Here is a 26285-nt window from a genome sequence, read left to right on the forward strand (position 1 = left end):
TGGTGCAATATGTTGGTGCCAATGATGTTGCTGAAAAAGATGCACCCCATGACAATATGAAGAGATATCCGAGCAGAAGCCACGTGCAAACAATGCCTTCAGTGCTGAAAGGAATTGCATCAAACATCAAACTCCTGATGACATCTACAAGAAAAGCATAGCACAAAGATGTGTGTTGGGGTCACACATCAAAGTAAGTCTACCAAAGGACACTGAACAAATCAGAAACAAACTGAAATTAGGAAAACTGAAAATGAGAATCAGCCACGATGACCTATACAATGTGTACTGACAACATTATGCCCTGGAGGGGTTTATTCATAACTATAGTCTTGTTCCTGATTTTGTTATTGTTTTAGCTCTTCCCGAGGTTATCAACATTTGCTTTTTAAACCTTTTGGAACAACTGGATAAGAAATAGAGATTAGGCAGTTACACTGCAACTAGTGGTGTAAACGCCTGTACTTAAATGACTCACACAACGGAAGGAAGTCAACATTAATGCCATTGTTCATGTGTTCTATTTGCTGCAAACATTTTATCACAGTGGGCTCCCGAGTGGCACATCCAGTAAAGGTGCTCCACGTGGAGTGCAGGATGCGCCCTATAGCCTGGAGATCGCAAGTTTGAATCCAGGCTATGTCACAGTCAACCATGACTGGGGGTTCCTAGGGGGCTGCGCACAATTGGCTGAGCACCGCCTGGGTAGGGAGGGCTTAGCTTGGAAGGGGAATCCATAGTGCACCGCGCATCAGCGACCCCTGTGGCCGATAGGGCGCTTGTGGCTCTGCAGTGGAGTCGCCAGATCTGTGTTGTGCTCCAGCACTATAGGTCTAGTGGCCTCGCTGTAGATCCGTAGTGCGAAAAATGACGGATTGGCAGGAGCACGTTTCGGAGGACGCGTGCTCCATCTGCTGTTTCTCGAGTCGTGGTGGGGGGGGGGGGTTGCGAGCGGTGAGCCGAGGATACAGATAATAATTGGCCATACAAAAATTGGGGAGAAAAACCGGGGTAAAAAATTAGCGACAACTAAATTAAAAAAAAAACAAACATTTTTATCACAGGGAAGTTTTAAGAGGACACTGTGGAAGTGGAAACTAGCATCTAAGAAATTAACATTCCAATATGGTGATGGACCCTGCAGAGACTCAATGACTATATTGCACCATTGACATTATAAAAGTCTTGTAAGACAGCAAGTGAAAACGATAGGTAACAATAGATAACCCCTGTTCCCTGAAAGAGAAGATGACCAACAACAATACTTTTGGGATATGCCTGCCACAGATCAGGTGTTTACTGAGCATTTTATGTCAGAGCTGCCGATAGGTCTCTCCGTGGAGTGACATCCTTGGTCCCACCGACCGAGGGATTAAGTAGTCACTGCGCTGAGATTATGTTCTCTTTTGCATGGAACCTGCGAATGTGAGTGACGCAAACTCGCAAGGTTTATTGGTCATCTTCTGCTTCAGGGAACCAGAAGATGACCAACCTATCGTTCCCTTTCAATTCGAACGACGACCAACAACAATACTTTTGGGAAAGTATATCAGAGCCATTGCAAGGGAGCATGAGTGGACAACAGGTGAGGAACGTCTCGCTACCACCAAACTAATCTTTGTGGTGTGAGCGTGCAACCTCAAGGGCCCTTGTGCCTAATGAGGGCATAGAAGGATCTATCACATTGAGTTGGTAGAACCTGGTGAATGTATGCAGAATAACCCAGCTAGCCGCAGTACAGATATCAGTCAATAAGGCACCTCTAAAGAGGGCCCATGACGTAGCCACTCCTCTGATAGTGCGGGACCACCCTCCCAGGAGGGGGTAGGACAGCATTAGTATATGCAGTCGAAACCATCCACAATCCAGTGGGACAGTCACTGCTTCGAGAGGGCTTGACCCATGCAAGGATGGTCAGGCTCTCCCCCGATTGTCGCAATCAGCATCGCAGCTTCAGTTTTAGCCCCTCCTGGTTGACCAGGCCCCCGAGGAGGCGTGTGAAGGCTCACTCAGTGCCACGTAGCTCCCCAGGCTCCTGGGGAGAAGGTTCAGCAGTATCTGCTGCACATCACCTCTCAGAGCTTCGCCTAGTGAGCCCAGAGCAGACACCTGCAGGGCTGGCAGAGCAATTCAAAATGCTTTCACTTAAACAAGGAAAGATGGCTAAGTATGTTAAAAAATATTTTTGATATTTTATGTTTCTAGAGAAACCAGAGTTCAAAAAGTTCTGAATTTTTAACATGTTCATTGACTAAATAAAGAAAAGTACAGTTGTGTCAACCTTATAAGGATATATTATCTTTAGAATTAAAAATAATATTATTCAGCTCTGTCTTATTCCTATAGTAATTGACAGATTTCTATAGAAAACTAAAATGGCTTTTATCGTCTTTCAACAATTCTAAAACTGTATATTTTTGGAAAACTAGATATAGTAATTTATAGAAACCTATGCATAGTTATTGTAGAATTTCATAATATGATATAGCTACTAGTAAACTATAGTGCTCTTCTGGCTACTACTATAGGATATTATTGTATTTATAATACTGATTTGGTGGCTTTTATTTAATCTTGTAACTAAATAAATGAAGTTTTAGATGTAAACATTTCATGTGATACATTACCAGCCAAACTGTGCTGAAAAATGAAACAAAAAGAGGCTTTAGCATGAGGGTGAGGTTTTATTCAGTTATCTTGAATGGTCACAAAATGCAGGCTAAGATAGGTACAGCTACACCTAGATGTCAAATGTCACAGCCTTAAAAGCAACTTAATATCTTCAAATTTGAAATGCAATATCAGCCACAAATATAGGACCCTCTTTAGAAATATGTCTAAACTCCTTCGTACAGATTCACATCGTGTCGTGTTATTGTGTCTTCTATTTTTGACCTGCGGAGGAAAAACCTGCAAAAACAAAACCAAAAATGCTTCATAATTAAAAATATTCACAGAATCAGTAATACAGTTAAAATTAACTTAAATTAACACCAGGTTTAGTACATCTCTAATAACAAACTGGAACTAAAAAAGCAAACCACATTTTTACATATGTATGTAGACAAAATTATTATTTAAAGCAAAAAACAGAACATTACATTTAAATTGGAAAAAAGCAATGAAACAAAAGAAATGCAGATGCTCCGAGGCACCTATGCATCGATACAAGGAGCGTCCAAGAAGCAAGGGCGCCGAAGCACCGAGGTGGATGGTCAGTGTATGCAAGTCTACTCTTACAGTGGGCTATTCAGACCCAACAGAGGAAGCACATGTTGTATTATTATTTATTTTTTTGAAAAAACAAAACACACACTCACATACAGCAGAAGCTGAAGGGTGTATTTATTTTTTTTTAGGCCGCACACACCGAGTGTACCAAGCTTTGAAAACCATGCCCCATACATCCCCCCTTTTTATGTGCTTAAAATGCTGTTTACTGTACAGTATTTTACAAACATAAAGACATAATATAACCAATAGGGTTTGGTTTTATTAGAAAAACTGGATGGTACAAAAATAATTCTGACAAAAATGCAAACCTAATTCATTTATGACTACATTTCCCTAAAAGAACAATTTTCCAAAATGTGTTTGTCAGCATTCTCTAAAGTTTTATATGTTATGAATAGGGCTTGTAGAAATTCACGTCAGAATTTGCACAAACTGACTGACCTGCAATACTGTACTCCAAGATTGCCTGTATATTGACTCCAATTAAACTGATCTAAAAATAGAATTAATTAACACAATAACTACTGGCTCATTATAAAATATGAATTAATAATGAGGGTCAATTATGGCCATTATACAATTGATCAAGTGTACACTACTAATATCTAAAAGCTAAAAGCCAATAAAATGTTTAATGTAACAAGAGTCCTGCGAATCAAGGGTCTGAGGCTGACAAGCTTTAATGCGATGATAAAAAGGTTTTTAAACTTTTAAAAAAGCAGCTTTCCACTAAGTTTCTGAAAAATGTACAAATTACAATCCTGATGAATGCAGATTCAAACCATGCTTCATTCAACCAGATTTTTCCTGCAGTCTGCATATATGAAGTGGTGTAAGTGTAAAGAATGTGATAGTGAAGTGCCAGCAGCCTTCTAAAGTGTCCATCTTAATAAACTGCCAATCTGTATTTTATAAGTAGAGAGATTATCAATTCACTAAATAGTAAAAATACATTAATTATTGCTAATTACTGATGTCTAGTGACATATTGTGGCTGTAGGACTAAAATACAGGTATTCAAACAAGTTGTGAAAAACTACAGCCTACAGTTATGAAACATGAAATTTGACTCTATGGACCATATTCTAAAAGCTCTTTACTCAATGTCAGTAGCACATTTTGTTTCTGAAAGAAGAGAACATCTGTTCCATTTCTAAAACAAATAAGAAACAATGCTATTAAAAATAAGAAACACTATTTACAATACCGCAAATTTAATATCTGGGTTGTTCATTTGTGGTTTGGTAAATTTATCAGGTGTGTTTTTTCCTTTAAAAAATGTGCTAATGTGTAGTATAGAGCTTTGAGAATCCTGTTTTAAAATAGTCAATATTTTTTTATGAATACCAGAATACCAGATATTATTTGAATTCATTAATCCAATCTATAAATAAAGTTTTGGGAACAGGGCCCATTAACTATTTTATATTATCAAACATTAATCTCTGTATTTCATTGTACCCACTTGTGGAAGGTTCCGGGTCTTGTGTACCTGAATGGTAGCTAGCAGGCTTTGCTTCACTATCTGCAGGGCCTCCTCCACTGACCCACCTAGATGCATAGAGAAGTACAGCAACATCTCAGTGGATTTATCACACATTATAGGAACATAGGAAGATAAGAAAAGCTAGCAACAAGACACTGTAATTCGACCCTGCTTATCCGTTTCTTGCAGCTGATTGATCTCATAAGGATTCCAATGGCTTTGTATTTAATTCCTACATTTTTGTGACTGGTGTGCAATACTTTACAGATATTAACATTAAACCTATGTTTCCGTGTTTCTGCCTCATGTTGTATGTTGTCTAAATCCCTTTGAATTTTCTGGGTCTCAGCTGCTTCAGATTGTCAAAGCAGAACAGTCGGAAGATCTGGCAATGAACTGAACTGCTCTGCTAATAACTGACTGAGGCATTAGATATAGAATCTAAGAATATTTGATTTGAATATGAACTCTAACCCACAACGTCTTTAGCATTTAAACAGCAAGCTAACCTGAACACTAGAGTGTTTAATTTCTTGTGACAGGTGGAGTTTCCATGTTTTTTTTTAGCTCGAGAAAAATGTCTCGTGTAAATTGTTTTTTTTGGGGGGTTTCCATTCGCTCAGTTTGTTTTACTCGAGTGAACCTGGGCTTTTCACCCGACGTCATGCAAATGAATGGGAAAGGTGGGGGTTGATATGTAAATTAGCTATGCGTAAAGTACTCGTGCTGTTTTTGAAGATTACTAGTGAACTTTTGTGAAAATGTGGTTTCCATGCGCAACTGGTACACGAGTGAATCTAAGCTGCTGTAATAAAGCAAAAACCTTGTGCATGGTTGGTTAATAATGTGCTTTACTGCTCTTGCCGAAATTGTTTTATTAAATGTCATTGGTGGGGTGGCATGTCATTAGTATTGAATCTGTTTCAACTAATTTATCTTACGACTCATTTTTTAAAAATTAACTGTAAGGTATAAAATGAAACTGACCAACACAGGTATTGCGGATCACCATGGCTGAAAACCGGTGAAGACGTAGGATTCTTCCACGTATGCTCCCAAGGCTGTCTGGATTGGGGAACAGTGGATGTTTTCCCTTTGTTTCAGAAGCTTGAACCTCCAAACATCCTCTACGAGCAAATCCTCATGCCTTGTTATCTAATGCCAATGGCTAGCGTTATTTCGCGTCACCAGGACAACATTCAGCATTATAGTGGTACTGGTAAAGGAAGATATGCAGCCAAAAAGGAATTACGTACTGCCTCCTGTGCCAGTGGAAAAAAAGAGTGGTGATTGCTTTATATAGGTACACGGTAGTTGGCAATGTGTTTGGGGTGCATAAAAACACAGTCCATTGCTGTATTTCCAAGTTTGACAACTTCTTTGTTCAGAGGCACTGCAACACATACATACCTATGCCAGATGTAACTGAAGCAAAAAGCATTGCTCTGCGGGACCGTCCCTCTTCTCCCGAATGGCACCTCCTTGCTCGTTCCTGCAGGTAGGACTGTTTCAGTTTTTTTTAATTTATCCCTAGCTTGTGGGACTGCGCTCTATTCCTCTTTCTGAGAGGGCATCAAGCACTTGTTGTTACACATGCGCTGTTTTGGGCGATCAAGCTGGCTCAACACATCCAAGTCCCTAATTATACTTTTTAATGCCCGGGTTTCCTCCTCGCTCCAGCGATTTTGAGTGTCGTAAACTAACTGCTTGCAGAAGGCAAGCCAGACAGTTTTAAGTATGCTTTGACACCTCGGACAGTGAACAGTACCCCTCATAATTAGAGCCGACAGGGGTTGAAACCACGGACCAATTGAGAACAATGGGCTGTCTCTGAACGAGAACAACCAATGAGAAACACCCCACGTGGCCCAAAATAACCAAACTAACCAATCACAGGGTGGAAGTCAGGACAACAAAATCAGCCGCGCGACTTTCAGAAACAGAGGAGTTTGCCCATGAGAGTGTTGGCGCTCGGAGGAACGAAATGGAAGCTAAACTGCTCTGAAGAAAGTTCCTGAAGTCATGGGAGCATAAAGTGCTCGAATTCACGGAAGGCAAGGAAGAACCAATGTTCTGAAGAGTGGCTAAAATCAGCTTTGAAGAGAGCCGTAGCTATTTGCCCTACGAGAGACTGAAACAGTAAACGGAAGCATAGTCAGCAGCTGGACCTAAGGTCAGGTACTAGCCGTACAGAAAAATTGCAACAAGAACACTTCTACGAAATACATAACTCTTCAATTGCAACGCATTATCTGAACAGAGTTACGTCTGATCAACGGAACTACATCCAGTTGGAAAACTGCCAACAACAACTATGCTGCAAGACTTGGAGATCAACAAGCTGATCACCATTTGAAAATAACTATTTGTTTATTGCGAGCCTACGCAATACAATGTGTACAGCAAAGTACCGTCTTCATTGGAACTTCAGATCCATAGAGCTGCAGTGTTCATCAACACAGATTGACTTCTTTATATGGAAATCGATAAGTATTCAACATATCTAATATTAAATACTTAATGACTTGAGAAAGTAACTGTAGTAAATGCTATCAATTTAGTGGATAAACTGTTCTAGGAATAGACTATAACTTCTTGTTTTAGAGTGTGTAAGAAATGTATTTTGTTTGTTGAAATGTGCAACTCAAAGGAGTTGCCTCATGAATGCAGAGAATTTGATCCTATTTGAGCCCCATTTCTGAGTTAATTTGAATATATAATCAACTGAGGTTGATAACATATTATTAGTTTGGTACATCACATCTAAACTAAACACGGTAAAACTAATTTGCTAAATTAGGTACTGGAATGTTGGATTCCGTTCTGAATGGGAAGTTGAATTAATTCTCATGCATATTGACATGATCGATTACAATGAGAAATGGGTATTGGAAATACTAATGCAATTTAGACACTTTGTGTGATCAGCCATATTTAATATTAGTATATTAACCATGTATACTAATGATGTTATGGTCGTTGTAATCGTTTGACTATGAAATCAATGAACTGTACACTTGACATATCTCAAACCAATAGCCTTTCCTTTCTGTAATATTAGATTAGTTGTACACCCCTTTTTATTCTTAAATAAACTATTGTTTTATAGTTCTGACACGTTGTGTGAATGTCGGTTATTGTCTAAGGTAATCCGAGTTCTACATGATCCCACCAAACTGTTAGGGTGTGTCTCAGTTATTAACATTTGGACATTCTTAAACAGGGCTCCTTGAGACTAATTTTTATTTAAATAAATTGTATGTCCTAATTCACTACACCGCATTATCATTAAGGTGAACTACACCACTGCTAACGATAGGTTGCGGATGCAACCCCGGTTCCCTGAAAGAGAAAATAACCATCAAGGTATGGGACATTGCCGTCAGGCAGTAGGGATTGGCTGAGCTTTATGTCAAAGCTGCCGATAGGCCTCCTCGCAAGCTGCCGTGTATGCCCGCCCCCCAGGGAGCTTACTATACGCAACGCGCGGAGAGTCACTTCCTCTTTTGCCCTTCAGGCCGTGAAGGCCTCCAGAGCGACCTCGCGGCTTGATGGTTATTTTCTCTTTCAGGGAACCGGGGTTGCATCCGCAACCTATCGTTCCCTTTCAAGTCGAAAATAACCATCAAGGTATGGGAACAGTGTACCCAAGCCGTCGCGAGGGAGGATTCTCGGCAGTAGGACAGACTTACGTCATAACGCAACTGCGTAGGCAGTACATCTACACATATGCGGAGCTGCGCCTCAGCGTCTATGCTCGCAATGACACCTGTCCTAAGGTGGAATAGTCACACCATATTGTCAACCACTCTACACGTCCGCAACCTGAGGCGTCATAGAGTGCAACACAGATGCTCCAAATGACGGAGCAGAGGATTCCAGTACATTTAACCGGTAGAACCTCGTAAATGTATGCAGTGTAACCCAACTGGCTGCAGCGCAAATGTCAGACATCGGCACCCCTCTAAAGAGTGCCCAGGATGTTGCCATACCCCTAGTGGAATGTGCCTTCAACTGCCCTGGTGGCGGAAGGCCCATAGAATCATATGCTAACTGAATAGCATCCACTATCCAATGAGAAAGGCGTTGCTTAGACAACGGCTGACCCAAAGTCTTAGAACCATGGCATATGAACAGCTGTTCTGTTTGCCTCACAGTCTTTGTGCGGTCAATATAACACCTCAATGCCCGCACAGGGCAGAGCATGTGTAACCGCTCTTCCTCTGGGGAAGAAAAAGGAGGAGGATGGAACACCATCAACTCGACTGGTTGGTTCATGTGAAACGGGGATATGACCTTGGGTAAAAAGGCCGGATTTGGATGCATGGAGACCTTAGAACCGTCTCCTGCGAAACGAGTACATGATGAATGCACCGAAAGTGCATGTAACTCGCCCACGCGTTTTGCTGATACCACTGATAGCAAAAACGCAGTCTTTATAGACACGAACTTCATATCCACACTGTGGAGAGGCTCGAACGGTGCCTTGGTAAGGGCTTCTAGCACCACATCAAGGCTCCATGACAGTAAACTGGTCGACCTTGGAGGCCGCAAGCGTCTTGCGCCCTTTAGGAACTGAGATGCCAGAAAATGGCAACCAGGTGATAACCCGTCAATGCGTACATGGCAAGCCGAAATAGCGGCTAAATACACTTTAAGTGTAGAGGGAGATTTCCCCTCATCTAGCAGCTTCTGCAGAAACTGTAATATCACTGCCATAGGCCACTTATACGCATACTGCGAACGAGTAGAGGGCGCTCTCGCACTCTGAATGGTGGATATAACCACCGTCGAAAGCCCTAAGGCTGACAGGCGCTCCCGTTCAGGGGCCAAGCCCATAACTGCATGAGTTTGGGGTTTGGGTGCCATAGCCCTCCTTGGGCTTGGGACAACAGGTCCGCTCGCAGAGGGAGCTCCCTCGGGCGACCGTGCAACAACTGCACCAGACTCGGGAACCATATCCTCCGAGGCCACCGAGGAGCGATCAGAATCACTGTCGCTTGCTCTACCCTGACCTTCTCCAAGAAGGCGGGGAGCATCGGAATCGGTGGAAATGCGTACAGGAGCCCTGGCGGCCATTCGTGAGCCAGTGCATCGACTCCTAGGGGGCTGTCGAGGTCCTTCACCGAGAACCATAGGGGACAGTGTGTGGTCTCTCGCGAAGCGAAGAGATCGACTTGTGCTGTGCCGAACCAGTCCCAAATGCGCTCTACCACCCGAGGGTGAAGACGCCATTCGCCTGCAAGAGGACCTCCTCTGGACAGGAGATCCGCTGCGTAATTGACTCTGCCCGGTAGGTGAACCGCACGCAGAGAGGCTAAGCGCGGTTGTGCCCAAAGCAACAGCAGTGTTACCATCCGGTGAAGACCGGGGGACCGCAAGCCGCCCTGGCGGTTGATATATGCCACTACCGTGGTGTTGTCTGACCGCACTAACACGTGCTTGCCTAGAAGCACTGGCAAGAAGTGCCGAAGGGCGAGGTCCACCGCTCTGAGTTCCAGAGCATTGATGTGGGCCGACCTCCAGGGTCCTGACCACACTCCGCGAGTCCCCGACCCGTTCCAGACTGCTCCCCAACCCTGGTTGGAAGCGTCGGTCGTAATAACCTCCCTTCGGAAGATGGGACCCAAGCGTACGCCCTGGCGGATGTTCGACGGAACTTTCCACCAGCGCAGTGCTTCCCAGCAGGTTCGGGATACCCTCAACCTGCGGTGCTTGTCTCTCCGCGGATGCAACGCGAAGGCATTGAACCAGGCCTGCAGAGGTCTGTGGTGTAGTAAGCCCAAAGGAAGGACTTGCGAGGCGGCAGCCATCAACCCTAGCATGTGCTGACACAGCTCCATGCTGACTGTTTCTCTCAACCTGAATAGGGAGAGACACCGCTCCAGCGAGGCAACTCTTTGTGTCGACAGGGTCGCTTCCATGGACACAGAGTCCAGATGCAGACCCAAGAATTCGGTCTGTTGGCTCGGCACGAGGCGGCTCTTTTCTGAATTGACCTTCAGACCTAGCCGGTGAAGATGATTTGTAACCATCACTGTGTGCTGTGCCAACTGCTCCTTTGACTGCGCGCAGACGAGCCAGTCGTCCAGATAGTTCAGCAGTCGGACGCCTTGAGCCCGCAAGGGAGCTAAAATGGCATCCATACACTTCGAAAAGGTTCGAGGAGCTAGAGACAGGCCGAATGGCAGGACACAAAACTCGTAGACCCTGCTCTGAAATGCGAATCGTAGGTACTTCTTGTGACCCGGTCAGATGGGAACGTGAAAGTATGCATCTGTGAGGTCTACGGTGGTAAACCAGTCGCCCTGCCGGACAGACTGGACAATGTGCCTGTGCGTAAGCATCTTGAACGACAACACCCGTAGGTATTTGTTCAGTAGTCGCAGATCTAAAATAGGGCGGAGCCCGCTGCCCTTTTTTGGCACTAGGAAGTACTTGGAGTAGAACCCCTGGTCGGTCAGAGCAGGGTCTACTAGTTGAATGACACGCTTCTTGAGCAATGCCTGTATTTCTGCATTTAGAGCCGAGGACTGAACCGAGTCCTTCACTGCAGTTACCACCACTCCCCTGAAGGGGGGGGGGGGGGGGTTGACCGGAATTGAAGGGTGTACCCGGTGAGTATAGTTTTGCGCACCCAGATGTCGTTGGTGCATTGTTGCCAGAACAGGAGCTGTGGAACAGTGTAGGGGTGGGTTAACGGCTGCCGGGGTTTCTCAGGGCTGCTTAGGCTGCGCTCGCTCACGAGGGGCCTGGCCAGAGCCATGAGGACGCGGTCTGCCACCTCCTCTAGGGCGCCACCCTCCGCGCTGCGGTCTTGCAAACGCGGGTTGGCTGCGTGCTGAAACCCCCAAAGGGGCGGTTTTACTGCCCTGTGGGTGCGCTTGCTGCTGCGTCGGTGCCCTGCGCCACTGGCGCTCCTGTGGCCGCCTTGGCTGGAAGGGTTTGCTTGGCCACATCTTTGCCAACTGCTGCGACGCCTCACGCGCCTTGACAGAGCGTTGCAGCATCTCCTCCACTGCTGGGCCAAACGTGTGCCCCGGGGATATAGGAGCATCTAGCAATGGGGCCTTATCAGGCTCCTGTACCCTGGCCTGCGAGAGCCAGAGCTGCCTCCTTGCCACCACAAGGGAAGCAATGCTCCTGCCCTGTGCTCGCGCATTCAGCTGAGCCAGCTTAACCAAAAGCTGCGCAACTGCACCCAGCTCGGTCCTAAGTCCAACAGATGGGAACTCAGGCAGATCGCGAATCAGCGCCGCCTGGTAGACCGTCAGGAGGCTGGCCACGTTAGACAGCCTAACTGCCTCTGTAGCCGCGGCATACCCCTTTTTCAGGTGGGCCTCCGTAATCCTACACTGCCTGTTAGGGCAGGAGGGGTCCTTAGCCAGCCCCGATAATGTCGGCGCCTTTACTAGCACGGCGAACGCGGCGCCCACTGGTGGAAAGGACGCTAACCCAGCTTCGCTCATCCCGTGCATGGTGAAAGCCGAAGCCTTGCGAGAAGTTGAGCGTCGTGTTGGCTCTAACGCGGGCCAGTCCACGCCTAAGTGACGGGCTGCCCTCTCCACCACTGACCAGATAGGGTCATTAGTATCCAGCACTTCAGGGTCGTCCTGCCCAGAGTGCTGGGATGCCACCTCAGGCTCCGTGTCTTCAAAGAGCAGGTCTGCGTCAGATGCGTCCCTTGAGACAGCATCGGCGTCCCACTCTACTTCCTGGGGTTGGCCGTGAGGCACTGGTGGAGGAACCATCAGCTGACTAGCGATGGGTCCGGTTGCTAGCTCTGGGGCCCGAGGCGCCACATTTGCTAGGGTCATGAGGAGGGATTGCTGTCCCATCATGAGCTCCATGAACTGTGACATCTTGGAGGTGAGCTCAGTCACTCCAGATGTGTCCTGGTAACGCCTACCCCTTCGAGGGGAGCGAGAGTGCCTTCTCCGGCGAGGCGATCGAGATCTGGATCGAGACTCCCGACGGGGGCGTGCCCCGCGAGAGGAGGGACTGCGGGAACGTTCCCGAGCACGCCTGGCTGGAGACCTCTGACCAGCTGTAAGCTGGGAGGATGGGCTCCGAGGGAGCTGAGACGTCACCGGCGGCGTCACAACAGATGACGGTGGGGCCGAGACGGTGTGGGACGAGCCCGAGGATGGGGAACGACCTCCAACCGCCTTCCTAGCTCTCAGGCGAAGGGTGCGCGTCTGAAACCCCGCACATAGCTGGCAGTATGCCCTATCTGCCAGGGCAGATGCGGCATGGTCCGGCCCCAAGCATGCGACGCAGTCTTCATGTGGGTCGCTGGCAGGCAACTTGGCCTGGCAGGTCACGCAACGGTGGAACCCAGACATGGTGTGTAGCCTTCGCAAGCACTGACGAGCGAAGCGTGCGTGCGTGGAACGCCGAAGCGTCTAGCACTGACGTCGGGCACCGAAGTGCGTGCGTCGAGCACTGCCGCGTCAAACGCCAAGGTGCGTGCGTCGAACGCCGAAGCGTCGGGCACCAAGCGTCGAGCACCTGAAGTGCGTGTGTCGAGCGCCACCGCGTCAAGCGCCGAGGTGCGTGCGTCGAGCGTCGAGGGTGCGTGCGTCGAGTGTCGAGGGTGCGTGCGTCGGGCACCGAGCGTCGAGTGCCGAAGCGTCGAGCACCGAGGTGCGTGCGTCGAGCGTCGAGGGTGCGTGCGTCGAGCGTCGAGCGTCGAGGGTGCGTGCGTCGAGCGCCGAAGCGTCGAGCACCGAGCGTCGAGCACCGAGCGTCGAGCACCGAGCGTCGAGCGCCAAGGGGCGAGCACCGAGCGTCGAGCGTCGAGCGCTGAAGCGTCGAGCACCGAGCATCGAGCACCGAGCGTCGAGCACCGAGCACCAAGCGCTGATGGAACGTGCACCGAGCGTCGAGCACCGAGCGCCGAAGCGTCGAGCGTCGAGCACTGAGCCCCAAGTGCAGAAGCACTAAGCACCACGCGCAGAAGCGCTGCACAAAGCGCTGCACAAAGCGCCGAAGCGCTGCACCAAGCGCACAAGCGCTGACACCAAAAGCGCCGAAGCGCGAGTACCGAGCGTGGAACGCTAGCACAGACGCCTACGTTGTTGGTAGGTTGTCTTCCTCTGTATAGTGAAGGGAAAAAAGTTTTTTTTTTTTTTTAGTTGGACGCTGCAGAATAATAAGTAAGAGGGTGTAGTACAATTACACACGTGGCGGGAACGCGCCGCAGTGGGGAAGGAACACTGCAGAGCAGACTACACGCACACGCACGGTCTAGCCTAAGCTAGACCGAGGATGCAGATATGCGCGTGGGCCAAGGCCAACGCAACACGCGTCCGAACAAAAATATATGTACACAATATATAATAATATATATATACACACAATAATATACAAAAAACCCAAACACAATAATAATAGTAAGAACAGAGGAAAGACGGAGAGACCACGAAGAAACGCGATGCAAAGCAAAGCGAGAAGGAATATATAAAGTAAACAATATATACCCTAACAAATAATAATAATAATAACAACAATAATAATCACTGAAATAAACTCAGAGAAGGGGAAAAACCAGCTTCTCAAGCCTTAAGCTTATGGAGTACAATCAGTGCACAGCTCTAAGTCCTACCGCTACAGAGGCTGAAGGCAAAAGAGGAAGTGACTCTCCGCGCGTTGCGTATAGTAAGCTCCCAGGGGGGCGGGCTTACACGGCAGCTTGCGCGGAGGCCTATCGGCAGCTTTGACATAAAGCTCAGCCAATCCCTACTGCCTGACGGCAATGTCCCATACCTTGATGGTTATTTTCGACTTGAAAGGGAACTATAAAACCGCCCATCAGCCACTACTTTCTGCCATCTTAGAATCCACAGTAACAACTGACCTGCTCCCTTGCAATATTTATAGTGATGTCACTTAAGGATAAAAACATTCATTGACGTCGCGAGTTCGAGTCCAGGCTATTCCTTTGCCGACTGAGGACGGGAGCTCCCAGGGTCGGCGCTCAATTGGCCGAGCGCCCGGGGGAGGGAGGGTTAGGTCAGCCAGGGTGTCCTCGGCTCACCTCGCACCAGCAACCCCTGTAGTCTGGCCGGGCTCCTGTGGACTTGCCTGTAAGCTGCCCGAGAGCTGCGTTGTCCTCCGACGCTGTAGCTCTTGGGTGGCTGCATGGTGAGTCCGCAGTGTGAAAAAAAGCGGTCGGCTGAAATACAGGTTTCCATGTGAAACTGGGCGTGGTTTTTCCCATGTGTTTTGTCATATACACGAGTAAAGGAGATTTACCCTATCCCTCTCTTTGGCCATTTTTTTCAGCCACAAACCTGATTTACACGAGTAATTCTCCCAGACGTGCACACACATTGCCATTTCACGTGTAAATTGCCCCGCTTGGAATCCCCATGATAGTCTGCTCTTGCAATCTCTGTCCACACAGCTAAATACCAGTATATAATCCAGTATTAACTCAATATTAATTTTGTATTTTACAGAATGCTCAAAACTATTGTACTATACTTATTAGCTTCAGTGTACATTTTATTGCTTTTCATAGTTTAGTTCAACTTCAATTCTAATGAATTCCCCCTTACGGGAATAAAAAGTTGATCAAAACAACAATAAGAGGGCAGTAACAAAAAGTTATTTAGCTAATTAAGGTAAGAAGAATTGATTTTTAAAACCTTAGTTACAACCACTTTAAAAAAGTGACATAAAGCAAATAAAAATATCAATTTAAAGGAGGCTGCTGATACAAACTTCATTAGATCATTTCCACTTATGTGGATGGTACCTGCTTTCCTCTCCATCTAAAATGCTGTGGTAAGAGCCGATCTCCAATTCTAGTTTCATTCTGTTATTCAGCAAGGTTTCATAGTCTTTCTTCTGCTGATCAGCTTCTCCTCGGATTTCACCCAGCTCTGCTTCCAGCTTAGAAATCACAGAGCCCAGATTCTGCAGTTCAATATCATGCCAGTGCTTAGCGTCATATAAGGAATTCTCCATCCCTCGTTTCTGTGAATACAGAACAAAGAAATGGTTTATTATTTCCAAGACTATGTGAACACTTCAGTAATAGTAAAACCATGTACTTAGAGGGCATTTTCAAAACTTAGCAAGTGGTGTTTGAGTGAATCTATTTACTTGTCTCATTTTGAAATACATTACCGGCATTCTGCCCTGTTAAGTTATGTGATTTGACTCTTACCAAACACTGCACATCTTTAGTCATGTAGCTGCCCATGGGCAGAGGCTGGGCATGAACCAGCAACCACCTAGACAATAAGGGAGCGTCCCAACCACTATGCAAAGAGCCAAACTCATCTGCATGTGTGGTATAGGGCTGTTAACCATCTCACTGACAGAGGTTAGAAATTGTCATGGCAGTGCCTGATAATGTACAATCCCCTTCATAGTCTCCTGGGTTACTGGCTATCGTCGTTGATGGGGTAAACAGTATTACTACCGCATGAAGTGTGTTGGAGCACCTAGTTCAGGCATATGCTGTATTTGTTTAAAGCTGAATGAAAGATTGTGGCTACTTTCAGAATGTTAAAAAGAGGCCCTTTAGTGACATTTTTTTTGTGGTCACTTATCTGATTTAAAGAATGGAAATATGTGAACTTTTTAATAACTTAATTTTAGCTTTATTAAACATAGTGACCCTTCTTTTTTAAAGTGACTATAGTGTTTGCAATTTAAAAGTTTAACGAACATTAAACATATTTATAAAACACTAATTTCGGCCAATAGGAGCACAGATAGCGCTCCATTGTTTATTCAGGAACAGCACAAATCCAACCCTCTATGTAAATGTACCCTCAACCAGCCAGATAGTTATACTGCTAAATGTGTAATTGTAGTCATACACTTTACTACATCCCTGTATGAAACATGCTTCAATTGAATTAGATACAATCTATGTGCCATACTTCAGCTCAAACACAGCACCTCTCGGTTTTCTTATTACAAAAAAGCTAACTACAGTATACTGCAGTGTATCTGACAATTGCCACAAACAACATCACCTGTCTAAGGACCTGGTTTTGGTTTCACTTATAACTAAGGGCAGCTTGGAGTAAATCTGTTCAGGTATGTTGCATAATAATTGCTTGCAACGTACATCAGGGAGTTCACTGAAAAGTTTAATCAGTACCTAATCATAGCCATTCATGCTGGCAAGATGATTTCCATATAATATGGAACAGGAAAGTAGAGATCATGAAATACAAGACATGCAATACCAGTGCTCTCATGGACTCGGTTTCTGCTTGTAGGCTCTGAATCTTGCATCCTATATCATTGAACTCTGTCTTTAGTGACTCCACTTCTTCCTCTTTCTGGCTCATCTTGGCATTAACACTCTCAGACTGCTGCTGGAAAAAGAACAAAAGCCAGTAAAGCAATGTGTATATAACTTAGTGAGTTATATTTCAACCATCCACCATGAAGATAGAGACAAGGGTACATCTTTAATTTAAAGGGGTAATTTGTACTTTGTACAATTTTATGTGTCATATCTGCTTGAAAATTAATTATTTTAATAATTTTTATAATTCGTTATACAGAAGTTATTTGCATGTTCTGACTGCTGTATTGCTGGTATCCAGCATGTTTCACATAAAATGACAAGGCAGAATGGTAGAAACCAGGATGGCATCATATGAAATCAAGGCTTAGATTTAAAAATGTTTCCTTAGAGCTATGTGGACACTTGAACCACGACTAAACCAACTTCATTTTAATTTAGCCCTCTTGATATGAACCCAGGCAGTGTCACACGTCAAATTGTAATTGTTTTTATGTTTTTTGTTGGGATATGTGATGGGGTACACACCGTCCCTGTGTTTATGTGTGTTATTTTGTATTATTGTTATTTAAATTTATTTTTGTTACTAATTATTATTATTATTATTATTATTATTATTATTATTATTATTATTATTATTATTATTATTATTATTATTGTTGTTGATGTGGGTTTTGGGTTGACAGGGAAGCAGACAATTATCTTCCCTGCCAACAATAACATGTGCAGAATGTGGCTGTCTTTAAATTGATTAATTATTTGCCAATTCGAGGATGGCCACATGTACACAAAGTAAATAATAAAACAAACAAACAAAATACTTTTACAAAACAAAACGGCACGGTGGCCAAAATAAAGACAATAAGTCAAACAAGTATCGTGCTGGTTTGAATTCAGCATGAGTAGCAATTGTTTTTCAGTTATTTTGTTCTTACCTTCTCTCCTCTCTCTCTCGTTCTTTCTCTCCACCGTCATCAACCTCAGCACTCGGATGCTATTCTTTTTATACATGTGTCCATCCTCAAATTAACAAACAATTAACCAATTTGAAGACAGACACATTCTACACTTGTTATTTCTTACCTTATATTCCAGATAGGCATCAGTTTCTGCCCGGTTCCGTTCTATAGCCTTCTCCCAGTGGGCTCTTATGTACTCCAGGATATGGTCCAGACTTGTCTCAATTGGAGCATCTGGTTCATCCAACTGGCTGCCAGCAAGCTGGTTATAAAGCATTTTCACATCCTGAAGGGAAACAAACAATCTTTGGAACAAAGCCCACAAAAAAATAAAAGTTTGGTACTATGTTAAAACAGTACCAGTGTGTTCAACTAGAGAAACCTAAGCGGGACTATCAGCAAACCACAAAAATTAACAGTGGTGGGTGGTGATATAATGGATTTGGATCAGATATTGCACAGTGGTGGACACTGGTATATTTATGGTACCATCCATATACTGGCTTTAATCTTGTGTTAACACCTTTAGGTTCTGAACTAGTTTCTTTTACTTTATTGTTACATACTGATTTTTCAAGCTCCAGTACAATGTATCTCAGAGCTCTACCATGCTGGTACAGCGATCAGCTAGGTCAGGGTTTCTCAAACTTTTTTGCTCGGCCCCCCTTTAGAAATGTTACAGTCTGTAACAACCCCCCCAGTATGTTATACCGGTGCTATATTGACTTCATGTTACACCATTTACTGTTAAGGACTAAGTGTATATGCGCTGTAATGTAATGCTAAGGATCTTAAGTAGGGTGTATTTTATTTTATTTTTTTCATTTTTTGGTGCTTATTTTGATCTATTTTCAAGTTGTATGTAAATCGTATTTTTTCGGGGCTTTCCCTTTGTATATACTGTATGAAATTAGTGTTTTCGGTTATTTTCCAAAATGCTTGGGCATTTTTTTTTTTCTGTCACAATAATAGTAACTCGACAGACAGTATTTGCACATTTAGTTGTACCTTCTTTCCTTTGATGTCTTCCACAACAAAATCCTTATGGTCACAGGCACATTCTTCTGGTTTTTTTTAGACATTCTTTTTACATTTCGCCACAATTTCAAATTCTGTTTTAAATTCTCACTATCTAACTGTAATATAGCTTTAAATCCCGCAAACAAGCCTTCTAAATTGTAATCTCGTTTTAAATCTCACAAGTGGAGTCTCCAATAGCAATGTAGAATTTGCTGCCAATCAGTGGTTGGGTGAAGTATTCAGAACGAAGGAAGGAGGAACATTGCCCAGTTGCACTGGGAAAGATGGTTTTGTTTAGTTTTTTTGTACTGTTGTAGGGTTTTTTTTAAATGGGAAAAGGGTGAAGTTCACGTGAATTGAGTAACCATTTCCAGTGTTTGTATTTTTGGATTGGGTGTTTTATCGGTTAAAATAAAAAATCAGAAGCCTTAATCTTAAGGTATGTCAGTATATTTTGTGATCACGCAACCACTTATATTTGAGCATCTAGATGTGATCGAAAAATGACAAACTCTGTTTTAGAGTAGGTGCAGTGACTTTTTATTGTGCTGATTAACAATTTACATCACGAAGATGCTGCAAAATGATCTGTTGATCTTGGGCAGGTGTTGTGACCCAGTTCGTGGCCTGCCATTGACAGAGTGTGTCTGGTTATACCGTCTCACCAGGTTTGAAATTGCTGGCTGTGAGCACTCAAGACGGCGAGCCACAGTACGCCTCCCTAGTCCAGCCTCCAACATGCCGATTGCACGAAGGTGCTGCTCTCTTGACAGACGTGGCATATTGGTGTTTTTCTGTGATTTTCTTTATCGCTTTTATACAAGCTTGCAATTCAACAGCTGAAATCACTCCATATCCAGTGTCCAATCAACTGTCTCACTAATTAGGTGATTAAGTGCATATGCTTCAATAATAGTCACTCAAGTGTGTCAAGGATGAATGATCGAGTGATTAAAAAGAAACCAAAAACATTTCGTCAATGTCCATCATTTATGTGTTATAATAGTGGTAAGTTTCTTTTGATGCTCGGTATATATATTTTAGATTTCTTCTGACTTCCCATTGCTCCCAATCTCTGGCCCACAGCAGGTCGATCGCTATCGGGAGGGCCTCCATGAGGTCCACCTTAGGGTTCAGCAGCCAGTCCCATATCTCCCTTGAGAGCATTGGACGCTCGTGCTCCCTCGTTGTGCACGCTGGACCCTCAGGCTCCTCCCTCGTGGGCGCTGGAGCTTGCACCGGCTTCTACCCCTTCTTCCGGGAACGGACGCTTCTCACTTTCTTCCTCTTCGGGCCCGGTGCCTCACTTAGCCCTGTTTGAGCAGCCACTTCCACCTCCTGGTGTGGGGTGTGGTAGTTGTGTGATACATGCCCGACTTCCCAAATGGTAAAGCACCACTCCTCCCCTTTCAGGCAGATGTCCATTCCCTGATCCCTCTTCTCTTCAAAAAAACACACAACAAAAAAAGGGTGTACCCAAAGTACTTCTCCTGGCCTGTCTATTGTGAAGGCGCTGTTTCCCACTTCTGAACACCTATGTCACGGACAGGCTTGTGGGTGATGTCAGGCCAGGAAGCGGCACACAGTACTGGGAGGTATGCAGAGCTGTTGCACGAGTTTATTGTACATAAACAAATAAAAAGGTTGAACAAAACAAAAACACTTCTACAAAAAAAAGAAAAAACACCACAGTGGCCAAGACACACAGACAACAAACAGCAAACAAAACAAATACAGTGCTGGTACAGCGATCAGTTAGGTAGCAGTTGTTTTTATATATATTTTAGATTTCCCCCGACTCTCTCTCCTGTTCTCGCTCACCGAACATCCAACCCTGAGTGAGAAATTTATGACTCCTTAAATACAGCTGTGCTGGGACTCAATTGCTAATCATTCAATCTGGCCCCGGCACAGTCTGCATGTGAAGTAATTGTGACTTCCCCATGCCCACATACCAACATACATTTTAAATCACCCGTGCTACATAACCCAAACTATACCAAATAAACCAAATACACCCAGGGGCGGGGGTTACCCCTTCACAACCACCTTAAAGGGTGAGCACTGTACTTTAATGCCACTTGAGGAAATTATTAAAATCATGATCATCATCAATAGCCATTGTTGAAAAAAATCAATTGTGATACAAAAAAGGCTCTTTTTTTTTGTCTGGGCTCAACTGCACGCTAAATCTCTGATTGCCAGTTGAGGCTGTTTGACTCATCAGTAGGACAGGTTTACAATCAATACTGTGCTCATTTCAGTTTCCTGTCAATCTAATCCAGTGACCTTCCTTAGAACCATTTGCGCAGTGAACCTTAATATATAAATCCGTTACCATCAACACTTTGTCATTACTTACCTCTTCATGACCCTTTGCCAGAACATCAAGTTCCTCCCTCATGTTCTCTAGCTGACTTTCCAGATCCATTTTAGTCAAATTAGCATCATCAATCACTTTATACAAGGAGTTAATTTCATCTTCCATTGCCCTGCGGAAAGGCTGCTCATTCTCATATCTACAGAGAAGAAAACAAATAAATGTTACACCGAATTCATTTGTTTATTATCATAATAATGTTATTGAGTCTTTTGCACTCTCACGTCAGCATATCAGTATACAGCTGTTATAAGTTATCCTAAGAATGCACCTCCATGCAAGCATATTTAAACCAAGTGATTTCACATTCTGGAGCAAACATTTACTAATGTGTATTTTTCAAAAAGAGAACACAGCTAAGAGAAAATATAAAAAAACATCATTGGTGGATCTTCTGTTCTATGCTTAATTCTTAAAGGGATAGCATATGACTCTCTAGTGCTGGTCTTAATATGCAACCAAAAGCTACATTTATCTTTCATGTAGGTATGATATTTCACACCTCAGTACCGTCAATGTTTCCTTTGGTCTCTTATTAAAAAGTTTCTGAAAAACTAACCTTAAATGCACAGTACTCCCCCTACCCCCCAAGGTTTTTTATTGTAACATACAATGTCTTAAGAAAAAAATTATTTCACCACTTTTCAGTCCTCTAATGTAAATGCACTCTCTCTCACACACACATGCAAAACTGTATATAAAATGTTGTCTTTCATTTACAGTCAAATTTATGAGGGGTATAATAATGAGGAGAATACATAAAGAGCAATCACCTGTCTTTAAAATCCTCTGCACTGGCTTGAACATTCTCTGTCTGAAGCATGAGGCGAGCATTATCCAGGATTGAATCACTCACCTGTTAGAAAATATACCGGCAGTACTTTCATTTTAGATCAAGCCTACAGTAAGAATCATATTACATTTAAAAATATACCGGCAGTACTTTCATTTTACATCAAACCTACAGTAAGAAACATATTACATTTAAGTACATTACCTGTACTTTTGTAGTTAAAATTTGGAGTGTAAATTAATATATTGGACCCTATAACAATGCTTTTCTAAAAACTGTTTACTTAAGGCCTATTTTGTTTGATGAAATAAAGTTTGTAAACTATGAACTATGACATTTTTTTCTTCACTGTTAGATGAATATCAAAATTTATTTGAATTCATAAAAAAGTGTAAAATGTTTGTTCCTGTTTACTCTTATGAGAAGGTGTTTATAGTACCAACCTCAAGTACTATGTATATACCAAGGGCTACAATTTTCACTACTCTGTAAAAAATTGTAAAATGTAAAATTATTGAAATGTTACTGCATATAGCTTAACTGTTAATAAGTATGAAGATAGTCACATTAGTGACTCCAAACAAGTTGAAATAAAGGATGGTGAAAAAACTACCGAACCAAACAATTTAGTAACTCTTAATACTCGGCTAAATCTACCTGTAAACATGGTACAGGGCAGCAGTGTGGAGTAGTGGTTAGGGCTCTGGACTCTTGACCGGAGGGTTGTGGGTTCAATCCCTGGTCGGGGACACTGCTGCTGTACCCTTGAGCAAGGTACTTTACCTAGATTGCTCCAGTAAAAACCCAGCTGTATAAATGGGTAATTGTATGTAAAAATAATGTGATATCTTGTAACAGTTGTAAGTTGCCCTGGATAAGGGTGTCTACTAAGAAATAAATAATAATAATAATAATAATAATAATAATAATAATGGTATAGATGGTTATGATGAGATAAGTAATTTAAGAGTACTGGTAACACATATCTTACAAAAACATTCTACATTAATAAAAACAGCCATGGTGAAAAAAGGGATCAGCCATTTAATATGTGATATCTAAAAGAAGGGCCAAGATCTTATATAAAAATGACAAAGTAAAACAAAACACAATTGAGACTAACATGGCCTCCCATTTTAATTATGTTAAGACAATGACTAGCTACTTATTGGACTGCTGTGGGTGGGTTCATAATGTACCCAACTGTACTGTATAAGGCGTCGGTAGACAGGTTGTTTTGTACTGTATCTGAGAACACAATGACCCAATCAGTTTTCCAAAGCTCCATTGCTTGCTTGCTACATCAAGGAGTAAGTCAGCATGCTGTAGGAAATCAGCAGTATTGGTTTTCTGTTCCTCTGCCATATCTGTCTTGTGGGCTTTATTGCTACAGTTTCTGCACATTTAAACTGTGTTCGATAGCAGTTCTAACACCTCTGTGTCACAAGTGATAAATGTGTTTATGCTTAAAATTGAAGGCTTATCCAATCATGTTGATATATAGATGAATAAAAAAATGAAAAAGGATAAAACATAGATGCTAGATCTATGTTCATAAAAACATCTGAATGAAATGAAAGGTCATCTAAAACACAGAGGGACAATATCTGTTTGGCTTTGCATTATTTTCGATTTGCATTTGTTTATCCTATAAAACGAGTAATTATGAATAAATATACCAAATGTATTATTTTAAATACTCAATTTAAAATTTCTTGCTTTGGTAAGTTACATTGCTTAAACAGCCCCCCCCAAAAAAACACATTTATGATGTAAAATAAGGAGCATTATGATTTGCTGTAGAGTGCTCGGTTAGTTTCAGGAGGGATATTACAAATCACATGTTCCTTGTTTTTAACAATTTTTTTTAAAAATAAATTTGAGTACACTTCAAAATACAATTACATGAACTACATGTGGTTACACTGCAAGTATGATTTACTAATGTTTACTACAAGCCCTTGACACACACACTTTTGAGGATGGAACTCCTAATCATAATGTTTTGTTGTAAGTGCATGTTAACTAATGTATAAGTACACTGTAGTTATAGCTTTTGTACCTGTATTTTGAAGTGTATTCAATTATTTTTATAATGTACTGTGATGGGGTGCTAGCTCGCCCCTATAAATTTGTGTTTTGTTATTGTTGTATTTTTATTATGGTTTTTGTGATTCTTGGTTTGTTTTGGATTGGCAAGGAGGGGGTTAAATTCCTCCCTGTAAAAATGCATGTGAGAATGTGGCTGGAGCCTTAAGTGTTTAATTGTTAATTATTAGTTAATTGGACTCCAGCCACAGACTATAAAAGACAGCTGAAACACTTTGTTAGGGAGAGGAGTTTTTGGGTGAGGTTGTTTGTTGGTGTGCTGTGCTTTTTAGTTTTGAGAAAAGAAACTGTAGTGAAGGCTAATGCCCAGCCTACATTTCTGTATTTTGTTTAAACCTTTTGTTTGGTCCCTTGTCCCTATTTATTTGATTATTTTTGTTTAATAAAGATCATTATTTTGCCCCTTCCACTGTCTCTGAGCCTCAAACCTCTGTCATCCTGCCACATGTACATTTACTCAAAACATTGAATTGACTAATTTCTCACTTAATCAGAGATAAATATTTGAAGTTCATACTCTACAGCTGTGGCCAAAGGTCACCAACAAATTTAGGATATGAACATAATTTAGATATTTTATTTAACATCATGTAGAAACTGCAAAAGTCTACTGAAAGCCACAATAGTAGTACAGTATTTCATGTTAGATTTCGAAATGTCACATTTTTCAATTTTTGTCAGTTTTTTGTTAAGTATATGGAAAACTACAAAACTGTATGTAATTCAGTATGTTAACATAACATTATTCAACAGGTTTCATTCGACTTTATGAAGCAAAGTGAGTTAATTCTATAGGGTGATGCAAAACCTCTGGCCATGGCTGTATATTCCAGGAAGGAATCAGAGCAGTAAAACCACACACTAAAACAACTTTGTACACCAAGCTGCTCTCCTTACTTGTCTGTAGATGTCCTCCCAGTCTTGCCTCAGTGTTCCCCAGCTGGCAGCACTGGAAGCTTTCTTGTCCAGGTAGACCCTGATCTGCTCCTCCAGCTCCCGGTTCACCTGCTCCAGCGCCCGCACCTTCTCCATGTACTCGAGCAGGAAACCATTGAGACTCTCAAAGGTGGGGCTGCAGCTCCTCTCCACCGCTTGAGTCATGATGACAGGGGTGGTGCTGCGAAGGCCCTGCATGAAAACACTGCTGATGCCCAAGGCTTGACGGGACACCCGGCTGCCCAGGCTGCTGGCTCCACCAGTGGGCACCATCCCCACATAGATCCCCGGAGCCCCAGAAGAACCCCCACTGCTTGTCCCAACGCTCACCCTCCGGCTTCCCCCAGTGGGGCAATCAGCTTGGGGGGCCTGGGCCTGTTGGCCAAGGAAAGAAGACCTACGTCTTGGCAGAGGCATGCCGAGATCAATGTGTGCAGAGAGCCAGTGTACCTGTGGACATCACTACTGCTGTATATTCAAGCTGGTTTAGTGGAATTTGTTTTGCTTTTTGCATTGTCATCTGCCCTTCTGGAATGCCAAGCTTTATGTGCAAGCGATTGTCACGCATCCCGGTGCAGGCATTGTTGTCAGGGAGTTTTCAGCAGCCTCAGCACTGTGTTTCAGTCAGGAAAAGTCTCCACCCAACCTCATCTACCATCACATGAACTGACAAAATTGTCTGGAAACAATTTTTGTGTGTGAAAACTGTGTCATCATCAAATTACAGGTTGGAGAGTTCCACAGTTGTTCTGTTATCATTTAAATACAAAAAAACTGTGAATTCAGTACTGACAAATAAATAAAGGGACACATGCAAATATATGAATGTAGGTTAAAATGAAGACATGTTCTTTGTTGTATGCTATTGTGGCAGTGTGCCCCGCCCCTGTGCGTATCATGTTGTCTGTTATATGTTATATGTTGACATAGTGGTGCACAGGATATAAATGGGTCTGTGTAGCACGAGTGATTTAAAATGTTATTATTAGTAGTATTATTTATTTCTTAGCAGACGCCCTTATCCAGGGCAACTTACAAGATATCACATGATTTTTATATACAATTACCCATTTATACAGTTGGGTTTTTAC

At 43.2% G+C, this 26285-nt stretch overlaps 1 protein-coding gene across 2 annotated transcripts; it reads right to left on the reverse strand.

Moving 5' to 3' along the window:
• Positions 1–2664: 2664 nt before the first annotated feature.
• LOC117435303 (phakinin-like) lies at positions 2665–25707 on the reverse strand. 2 transcript variants are annotated; one of them, XM_034058356.3, is made up of 8 exons: positions 25156–25707; positions 22130–22212; positions 21339–21495; positions 18081–18242; positions 16933–17061; positions 15483–15703; positions 4700–4785; positions 2665–2910 (listed from the first exon to the last, which is right to left on the reverse strand). In XM_034058356.3, the coding sequence occupies exons 1-8, from the start codon at positions 25609–25611 to the stop codon at positions 2885–2887; spliced, it is 1320 nt and encodes a 439-aa protein (XP_033914247.3). In that variant the 5' UTR covers positions 25612–25707; the 3' UTR covers positions 2665–2884. The 2 variants fall into 2 exon arrangements, with proteins under 2 accessions (XP_033914247.3, XP_033914246.3); XM_034058355.3 differs by having other exon boundaries at positions 16933–17064.
• Positions 25708–26285: the final 578 nt, after the last annotated feature.

The sequence above is a fragment of the Acipenser ruthenus genome, chromosome 3 (genome assembly GCF_902713425.1).
Source record: "Acipenser ruthenus chromosome 3, fAciRut3.2 maternal haplotype, whole genome shotgun sequence".
Lineage (NCBI taxonomy): Eukaryota > Metazoa > Chordata > Actinopteri > Acipenseriformes > Acipenseridae > Acipenser > Acipenser ruthenus.

Coding starts and splice junctions, on each gene's coding strand:
- LOC117435303 (XM_034058355.3), bottom strand. CDS start 25,611: ATGCCTCTGCCAAGACGTAGGTCTTCTTTCCTTGGCCAACAGGCCCAG. Junction 22,213..25,155: donor GGGAGGACATCTACAGACAA/GTAAGGAGAGCA, acceptor ATTTTCTAACAG/GTGAGTGATTCAATCCTGGA. Junction 17,065..18,080: donor ATGCCTATCTGGAATATAAG/GTAAGAAATAAC, acceptor TTCTTTTTCCAG/CAGCAGTCTGAGAGTGTTAA.